Below are 10,035 nucleotides of genomic sequence, written 5' to 3'. Positions count from 1 at the left end.
GAAGGGTCTAGGCCCGAAACGTCAGCTTTTGTGCTCCTGAGATGCTGCTTGGCCTGCTGTGTTCATCCAGCCTCACATTTTATTACCATAGAGCCAAGTTCCACGGTTAATTTGTGATTCAAAGAAGGTCAAGGACAACATTACAGAAACACCGGGGACCGAGCAGTAATGGCAAAAGGGAACACCCAGGGGGCAGCGCGGCAGAAAGGGTCCCCTATCGATTGCCGAAGAGAGCAGTGCGCAGGCGCAGCCGGGTGGAGGGTGAGATGCAGAGGGAGCATGCGCGACCCGAGGGATGCGATGGGGACGTGAAAGTCTGCGGAAGAAAAGGCAGGGTGAGTGAGAATGTGTTAATACTCGCGGGTGGGGGAAGAGCCCAGCACTTCGGGGAGAAACGGAGTGAGAAAGTTTTAATGTGGCGCCAATGCCCGACCACCGCGAAACCCGGGGCCACCGTGGCGTGCAGCGACGCGGCGCATGCGCCTTCTGCCGCAACAAATGGGAGCGGGGAAAGTGAAAAAAAAACACAAGGGGATCCAGGTTTGAGGGGAAAACCGGGGCAACTGGTTCAGGGCGGGGAGGGATTTCAGAGAGAGACACCGGCGGCCTCCTGGCAGCTCACAGTCTCAGGGAACTGGACACACATCAGTACAGATACAGTCAGTAACACAGGGCGCTGGGGGGGAGAGGGGTTACTGAGTGACAGTGTGAGGGAGAGGGATTAACATCAGTACAGATACAGTCAGTAACACAGGGCGCTGGGGGGGAGATGGGTTACTGAGTGACAGTGTGAGGGAGAGGGATTAACATCAGTACAGATACAGTCAGTAACACAGGGCGCTGGGGGGGAGAGGGGTTACTGAGTGACAGTGTGAGGGAGAGGGATTAACATCAGTACAGATACAGTCAGTAACACAGGGCGCTGGGGGGGAGAGGGGTTACTGAGTGACAGTGTGAGGGAGAGGGATTAACATCAGTACAGATACAGTCAGTAACACAGGGCGCTGGGGGGGAGAGGGGTTACTGAGTGACAGTGTGAGGGAGAGGGATTAACATCAGTACAGATACAGTCAGTAACACAGGGCGCTGCGGGGGAGAGGGGTGACTGAGTGACAGTGTGAGGGAGAGGGATTAACATCAGTACAGATACAGTCAGGAACACAGGGCGCTGGGGGGGAGAGGGGTTACTGAGTGACAGTGTGAGGGAGAGGGATTAATATCAGTACAGATACAGTCAGGAACACAGGGCGCTGGGGGGGTAGAGGTGTTACTGAGTGACAGTGTGAGGGAGAGGGATTAACATCAGTACAGATACAGTCAGTAACACAGGGCGCTGGGGGGGAGAGGGGTTACTGAGTGACAGTGTGAGGGAGAGGGATTAACATCAGTACAGATACAGTCAATAACACAGGGCGCTGGGGGGGAGAGGGGTTACTGAGTGACAGTGTGAGGGAGAGGGATTAACATCAGGACAGATACAGTCAGTAACACAGGGCGCTGGGGGGGAGAGGGGTTACTGAGTGACGGTGTGAGGGAGAGGGATTAACATCAGTACAGATACAGTCAGGAACACAGGGCGCTGGGGGGGAGAGGGGTTACTGAATGACAGTGTGAGGGAGAGGGATTAACATCAGTACAGATACAGTCAGTAACACAGGGCGCTGGAGGGGAGAGGGGTTACTGAGTGACAGTGTGAGGGAGAGGGATTAAAATCAGTACAGATACAGTCAGTAACACAGGGCGCTGGGGGGGAGAGGGGTTACTGAGTGACAGTGTGAGGGAGAGGGATTAACATCAGTACAGATACAGTCAGTAACACAGGGCGCTGGGGGGGAGAGGGGTTACTGAGTGACAGTGTGAGGGAGAGGGATTAACATCAGTACAGATACAGTCAGTAACACAGGGCGCTGGGGGGGAGAGGGGTTACTGAGTGACAGTGTGAGGGAGAGGGATTAACATCAGTACAGATACAGTCAGTAACCCAGGGCGCTGGCGGGGAGAGGGGTTACTGAGTGACAGTGTGAGGGACAGGGATTAACATCAGTCAGATACAGTCAGTAACACAGGGCGCTGGGGGGGAGAGGGGTTACTGAGTGACAGTGTGAGGGAGAGGGATTAACATCAGTACAGATACAGTCAGTAACACAGGACGCTCTGGGGTGGGGTTACTGAGTAACAGTGTGTGGGAGCCGGTTTCATATCCGTACAGATCCAGTCAGTAAGGCACACAGCAGGAGACACATCAATCCAGCACGAGTTCCTAATGCAGCGAACTGGATTCATCTCAGCCCAGATGCAGTCGGTATTACAGAGAGCTGGATTTATGTTCGCCCCAATGCAGTCAGTATGCCCAGGAGATGGATTGTTGACGGCTCAGATACAGGCAGTTACATAGTGCTATTTTCACCTCCATACAAATTTGGCTTTCGTTGGCAGGGGATTTGAGTTTAAGAGCCATGAGGTTATGCTGCAGCTCTACAAAACTCTGGCTCGACCACACTCCTGATCGTAGGAAAGGCGATGTGGAAGCTTGAGAGAGGGTGCAGAGGAGATTTACCAGGATGATGCCTGGACTGGATGGCCGGTCTTTTCTGGAAGGGTTGAGGGAGCGAGCGTTTTTTTCCATCGGAGCGCAGGAGGATGAGAAGTGACTTGACAGAAGTGTACAAGATGATGAGAGGCATAGTAGATTGGGTAGCCAGAATTTTTTCCCAGGGTGGAAATGACTATTATGAAGGCGCCTAATTTTAACATGATTGGGGGAAGGAATAGGGGAGATGTCAGAGGTAGGCTCTTCACACAGAGAGTGGTGGGTGTGTGGAATGCGCTGCCGGCAGTGGTAGTGGAGTCAGATACTTTAGAGATTTTTAAGCAACACTTGGGATAGGCACATAGCGGATAGTGAAATGTAGGGTATGCACGTTAGTTTGATCTTCGTCGGATAATAGGTTGGCACAACATTGTGGGCCGAAGAGCCTGTACTGTTCTGTGTCCTAATGTAGGGAGCCAGATTCACGTCCGTACAGATACAGTCAGTAAGACGTGCAGCAGGAGACACATCAGTCCAGAAAGAGTTAGTAATGCTGGGAGCTGGATTAATCTCACCCCAGAAGCAGCTGGTATTTCGGAGAGCTGGATTCGTGTTAGCCTCAGTAACAGCCAGTATGACTGGGAGCTGGATTCGTGTCAGCTGACACATGGGAAGCTGGGTTTACGCCAATCCTCCAATGAAAAGAGAGGAAACAAGAGCCTGACTTGCAGTTGCTGGAGCCGGCCAGTCATCCCCTGAAAGCCGATTCCCCTGCTCCGAGAGTTCGTGGCCATTCTGATTGTGTCTCCCTGCTGCCCTCCTGCCTCACCCCCCTCAATTACCCGTTAATAGAAGTCTACCTAAGCCGTTCCGTAAGTCTGACTTTACTGCGCTTTGGGCAGATCTCATGGTCCTTTAGAGAGTCAAGAAGATCTCACCTCTGTCTTGGTTTTTTGTTAACTGTGCCCTCTGCTTTATGTCACCCAACAAGGGGTGGTATCCTTTTCAACATCCATCATGCCCACTCCCTGCAGGATCTTGTCCGTCTCATTGATGTAGAGGCATACAGCATGGCAACAGACTCTTCGGTCCAACTCATCCGCACCGACCAGACATGTCAATCTGATCTAGTCCCATTTGCCAGCATTTGGCCCATAACCCTCTAAACCAAAGGATCTATTTCCATGAGGTATGACCCTCTTGGCTCTGTTCAAAATTAAGAAAACACACAACCGTCCCCTCACCTTTGCAATCGGTCGTGTGAGCCTTCCCTGGGTTGCGTCTGACACAGTCCAGTCCTTCCTTAAATGAAGAGGCTATGACCGATGCAGAAATCCAGATGTGATCTCTCCTCTGCCCTCTACAACTGTAATAAAACATCCCTGCTTTTGCAACCCATTGCTCACACAATAAATCCGATTCCGGGAAAAGTCCGAGAGGATTGGAAGATTGCCAGTGTAACACCTTTATTTAAAAAAAGAGGAAGGTAAAATGCAGGTAACTATAAACCAGTTAACTTGACATCTGTCATTGGGAAAATGTCAGTGTTTAGTATAAAGGATATAACAGACCATTTTGACACACACAATATAATCAAGGAGAGTCAGCTTGACTTCATGAAGGGCAAATTAATGAATCTATTACAGTTCTTTCAGGAGATCACAAGTGGGGTAGATCAAGTTGATGTACTATATTTAGATTTTCAAAAGGCATTTGATAAGGTACCACATGTAAGGCTACTTAATAAGATAAGAGATCATGGGATTAGCTGCAGTGTAATTACATGGACTGAAGATCGGCTAAAAATAGAAGACAGAGCGCTCAGATAAAGGGGACATTTTCAGAATGGCAGCTTGTAATGAGGTGGCACAGTTGCTCAGTGTTTCGTGCTGCTGCCTCCCAGAACCCATGTTCGGTTCCATCCTCCAGCAGATTGTCTTTGTGGAGTTTACACATTGTCCCCCTGTCTGAGTGGGTTTCCTCCCACAGTCCATAGATGTGCAGGTTAGGGTGGATTGGCCCATAGTGCCCAGGGATGTGTGGGTTAAGTGGACTGGCCGTGGGAAATGCAGGGATAGGATAATGGAGCAGGTTCGGGTGGGATGCTCTTCGGATGATCAGTGTGGACTGAATGGCCTGCTTCCACAATGTAGGGACTCTGGTTTCTAGCGGAGTGCCCACGGGATCAGCGCTAGGGCCACAATAATTATGGTGTAAATGAATGACTTGGATGGCAGAAGTACTGTTTCCGAGTTAGTGGGCGACACAAAATCAGTGGGAATGCGAATGGTGAGGATGATAAGCGTTTGCAGAGGGATATCAAGGTTGTGTGAGTGGGCAAAAGTTTGAAACACGGAATAGTAGGTCAGGAATTGCGAGGTAATGCACTTTGTCAGGCAGAATAGAGAAGCAGACTGTTATATAAAGGTGGAAAGCCTGCAGAATACTGTAGCAGACAGGAATTTGGCAGTCCTTGTGTACAAATCACAAACACCTTAGCATTCTTGTTCATGGGTAATAGGAAGGGCGCGTGGAATGTTGGCCTTTTATTTCGAAGGGAAAAGAGTGTAAAAATAGGGACATCTTGTTAAAACTACATGAGGCAGTAAGCAGATCACAGCTGGAATACTCTGAACACTTTTGGGCCCCCTCAATGATGGAAAGATATATTGGCGTTGGAGGCAGACCAGAGAAGGCTCTCTGGGCTGATCCCAGTTAGTGGAGGAACTGTCGTTTGAGGAGAGGCTGAGTAGGTTGGGCCTGTACTCGTTTGGAGTTTCTCAGAATGAGAGGTGACTGTACTGACGCATGCAAGATTCTTGGGGGATTTGACAGGGGAGATGTGGAGAGTGGGCATCATCTGATAATAAGGGATTGCACATTTAAGACAGAATTTCTTCTCTCCAAGGGTAGTGAGTCTGTGGAATTCTTCCCCACAGAGGGCTGGCGAGGCTGGGTCATGGAGTATATTCGAGGCTGATATAGACACATTTTTAATATAAGTCTCTCCTCACTACATCTTCTATCTAATCTTAAACCTCCCAGTCTCCTCCTTGCTTACAGTCCCACATCTATCGCTGACTTCATCACATTTCCCCTCTCCGCTTAATGTAGAATCAAAGAGCTGTACGGCATGGAAACAGACCCTTCAGTCCAACTTGTCCATTAATATCCAAAATTAATTGAGTTCCATTTGCCAGCATTTGGCCTACATCCCTCCAAATCCTTCCTATTCACGAGTCCATCCAGATGCCGTAATTAAAAAGGCAAATGGAATTTTGTCTGCCATTGCTAGATGGGTGGAGTTTAAAAACAGGGAGGCTATGCTGCAGCTGTATCGGGTCCTGGTGAGGCCACACCTGGAGTACTGTGTGCAGTTTTGGTCTCCTTACTTGAGAAGAGATATACTAGCACTGGAGGGGGTGCAGAGGAGATTCACTCAGTTGATTCCAGAGTTGAGAGGGTTGGATTATGAGGTGGGACTGATTAGGCTGGGATTATACTCATTGGAATTCAGAAGAATGAGGGGAGATCCTACAGCAACATACAAGATTATGAAGGGAATAGATAAGGTGGAGGCAGGGAGGTTGTTTCCACGAGCAAGTGAAACTATGATGAGGGGGCGTTGCCTCAAAATAAAGGGAAGCAAATGGAGAACTGAGGTCAGGAGGAATTTCTTCACCCAAAGGGTTGTGAATCTGTGGAATTCCCTGCCCAGTAAAGCGGTTGTTGCTACCTCGCTGAATGTGTTTAAGGCAAGGCTAGATAAAGTTTTGAACAGTAAAGGAATTAACAGTTATGGTGAGTGGGCAGGTGAGTGGAGCTGAGTCTCAAAAAGATCAGCCATGATCTTATTAAATGGCGGGGCAGGCTCGAGGGGCCGGATGGCCTAACCCTGATCCCAGTTCTTATGTTCTTTTAAATGTTGTAATTGTACCCGCCTCGTCCACTTCCTCTGGCAGCTCATTCCATGCATGCACCACCCTCTGTGTGAAAAAGTTGCCTCTCAGGTCCCTTCTAAATTTTTCCCCTCTCGTCTTAAACCTATGCCCTCTAGTTTGGGTGGCACGGTGGCTCGGTAGTTAGCACTGCAGCCTCACAGCACCAGGGACCTGGGTTCAATTCCAGCCTCGGGTGACTGCGCGGAGTTTGCACATTCTCTCCATGTCTGAGTGGGTTTCCTCCGGGTGCCCTGGTTTCCTCCCACAGTCCAAAGATGTGCAGGCTAGGTGGATCAGCCATGCTAAATTGCCCGTAGGGTTCAGGGGTGTGTGGGTTATAGGGGGATGGGTCTGGGTGGGATGCTCCATGGGGCGGTGTGGACTTGTTGGGCCGAAGGGCCTGTTTCCACACTGTAGGGAATCTAATCTAATCTAATCTAATAGTTTTAGAATCCTCCATCCCAGGAAAAGACTTTGGCTGTTCACCATATCTACGCGCCTCATAGTTTTTATAAAGCCCTCCGTAACGTCACCCCTCAGCCTCAGATGCTCCAGGGAATGTAGCCCCTGCGTATCCAACCTATCCCTATAGCTCACCATGTCATTTCAGTCTTCTCTCGGATACTTTCTTTGATGCTCCCACAGTCTTTAGTGACAACCCCCCCACCAATGCTTTGGTTTCTGATCTTGTAGGTTTGCCCATTCAATTTGAGCAATCCATTTCCCGGTCACAGAGCCCTCCATCACATCCAATTACCAACTGTTCGAACAAACCAGCAAACTATTGAGACAATAACTGGTCTGTGGGTCTTCACCACAAAGGCTTTCGAGTGCTGATTGTTTGGACACAGCTCACTGTTTCACACATCCTGAATAACAAGGGATAGGCAATAAATGCTGGCCAGCCAGCAATGCCAACCTCCACAAGAGAATTGAAAAATCAGCGAGAAGCTAAGGGTTATAGGGAAAAGGCGAGAAGATGGAGCAGAGGATGATCAGATCAGCAGCGATCTCATTGAGTGGCAGAACTGACTAATTGGGCCAAATGGCTCGCTGCCCCAAATCTTATGGTCGAGATTTCCGAATTTTTGACTTCACGTGGGTAATGAGCTTGATGGACCCAAATACGCTGAACCCTCCATACCACCGAGTTGGCGGCACGGTGGCTCAGTGGTTAGCACTGCTGCCTCACAGTGCCAGGGACCCGGGTTTGATTCCACGCTCGGTCAGCGATCTGTGTGGAGCTTGCACTTTCTCCCCATGTCTGCATGGGTTTCCTCTCACAGTCCAAAGACGTGTGGGTTAGGGTGGATTGGCCATGCTAAGTTGCTCATAGTGTCCAGGGACGTGCAGGTTGGGGTGGGGTTATAGCCATGGGAAGTGCAGGGCTACAGGGATAGGGTGTGGGGTCGAGTCGTGGTGGGATGCCCTTCAAAGGGTAGGTGTTGGGCCGAATGGCCTGTTTTTGCAGTGGGAATTTGGGATTCTGCGACTTCTCTCTGCTTTGATAAAGTTCTGCCAAAGTAAACAAGTTCAGTTCATTTATTCCCACCCAGCCAGAGTCAGCACCTTCAGGGGAAGAGAAGGGAATGGCATGGAGCATTGATTTCATTTGGTTGTAGTGACATGTACCGAAGTGCAGTGAAATGCGTTGTTTTGCAAACATTACGGGCAGATCATAGCAAATGAGGACATCGAGATCAAAGGGCGCTGAGACGGGTGGGGGCGCACTGCACAGGAGGTGCACAAAGCACAATCAACATTATTTGAACTTTGAGAATCCATCTCTCCGTCCAATAACGGCAGGGAAGAAGCTGCTCTTGAACCTGCTGGTGCGTGTGCTTGAGCTGCTGTATCCACTGCCTGATGCAAAAGGTTGTAGGAGAGCACTACCAGGGTGCGATGGGTCTTTGGCGTTGCTGGTGGTCTTTCCACAGAGCTGTGTAAATGGAGTCCACGGCTAGAAAATTGGCTCCTCTGATGGTCTGAGCCGGGCACACAACCTTGTGTCGCCTCTTACGGCCCTGGGCAGAGCAGTTACCACACCAAGATGGTATGCACGCCAATAGCGTGCGTTCGCAGTGCATCTACATTTCATCGAAGTAACTAAATTGGGTGAGCAAAAAGAAACAAGTGAGTGGGACTCTGGATTCTGCTTTCAGCACGCCGATTGTGTGTGTGTGTTTTTGTATGTCGGGTGGGGGTTGCATGTTTGACAGGCAGGAACTCAAGAATTCCTACCATGCCCACAAATGTCCCACACAAATTAGAATTGTCCCCTCTCAATGTCTACCCCTGCGTTTGTTAACTCCTTTTACAGGGTGCTTAAAGAGGAGCATTGGCGGACAGAAGTCTCAAAACCAGTTGTCACCTCGAGATCTGACGGTCGCTTGTTTGATTCGTGAACGCCTGAATATATCATCGTCCTTTTGAGTGTGGAAGGAGAAATCTTTCTCTGCTCTGCTTGTGGAAACAGACTTCAGACTTAAATGCGACCGGAAGGCTGCCGAGACGCACATACCCAAGTGAGAGAGTGTCCCAAAGAATTGATTGCGGAAAGAGGCTTTTTTTTTAAACGTGACGCAGACTTTTTTTAATAAAAAGATCAGGCTTCGACTAGATTGTCCACCCATATGTGACACCAGGAGGCCATGGAGAAACCGTGGAAATGCAGGGACTGTGGGAAAGGATTCAATTACCCGTACCAGTTGGAAACTCATCGGCGCAGCCACACCGGGGAGAGGCCGTTCACCTGCTCCGTGTGCGGGAAGGGCTTCACCCAGTCCTCCCACCTGCTGACCCACCAGCGCGTCCACACCGGGGAGAGGCCGTTCTCCTGCTCGGTGTGCGGGAAGGGCTTCACCCACTCGTCCCCGCTCCGGACGCACCAGCTCATCCACACGGGCGAGAGACCCTTCAAGTGCTCGGACTGCGGGGACAGTTTCAAAAGCTCGGCCGAGCTGATGCGGCACCGGCGGGTTCACACCGGCGAGAGGCCGTTCACCTGCCCGGTGTGTGGCAAGGGCTTCACCCAGTCGTCCGACCTGTTGACTCACCGGCGCGTCCACACTGGGGAGAGGCCGTTCGCCTGCTCAGTGTGCGGCAAGGCGTTCACGCTGGTCGGAAACCTGCTGAGGCATCAGCGGGTCCACACCGGGGAGAGGCCGTTCATCTGCTCCGAGTGTGGGAAGGGCTTCACCCAGCACTCCAGCCTGCTGACCCACCGGCGGCTCCACACCGGAGAGAGACCGTTTGCGTGCTCCGTGTGCGGGAAAGGCTTCGCCCAGTCCTCCAACTTGCTAACGCACCAGCGAGTTCACAACTGATTGCTTTTGGCAGGGATTGGGATTGGGATTGGGACTTGGGGTGGGTGGGTGGGTGGGTCATGAGCTGGATTCTGCTGCTATTTACCTCATCCATCCAAGACTAAACCGCGACCGTTCTCATCATCAGTTGGCTGCTATCTACCACAATTCCCTCGACTTTGGGCTGGCCTTTTCACATTTCATAATTGGTGCCAAAGAAATATCTTTTTTTTTCAGTCAACAAGGCATAGAACTGGAT

General features: G+C 50.5%; 1 protein-coding gene across 1 annotated transcript; it reads left to right on the top strand.

Moving 5' to 3' along the window:
* Positions 1-249: 249 nt before the first annotated feature.
* On the top strand, positions 250-9,802 carry LOC125449017 (zinc finger protein 154-like). Its single transcript, XM_059641788.1, has 2 exons — positions 250-335; positions 8,792-9,802. The coding sequence occupies exon 2, from the start codon at positions 9,123-9,125 to the stop codon at positions 9,795-9,797; it is 675 nt and encodes a 224-aa protein (XP_059497771.1). The 5' UTR covers positions 250-335; positions 8,792-9,122; the 3' UTR covers positions 9,798-9,802.
* The last annotated feature ends 233 nt before the right edge of the window (positions 9,803-10,035 follow it).

The sequence above is a fragment of the Stegostoma tigrinum genome, chromosome 43, assembly GCF_030684315.1.
Source record: "Stegostoma tigrinum isolate sSteTig4 chromosome 43, sSteTig4.hap1, whole genome shotgun sequence".
Lineage (NCBI taxonomy): Eukaryota > Metazoa > Chordata > Chondrichthyes > Orectolobiformes > Stegostomatidae > Stegostoma > Stegostoma tigrinum.
The sequence above is the reverse complement of the archived record's forward strand: the minus strand, read 5'-3'. Positions and strand labels throughout refer to the sequence as shown.

Coding starts and splice junctions, on each gene's coding strand:
- LOC125449017 (XM_059641788.1), top strand. CDS start 9,123: ATGGAGAAACCGTGGAAATGCAGGGACTGTGGGAAAGGATTCAATTAC.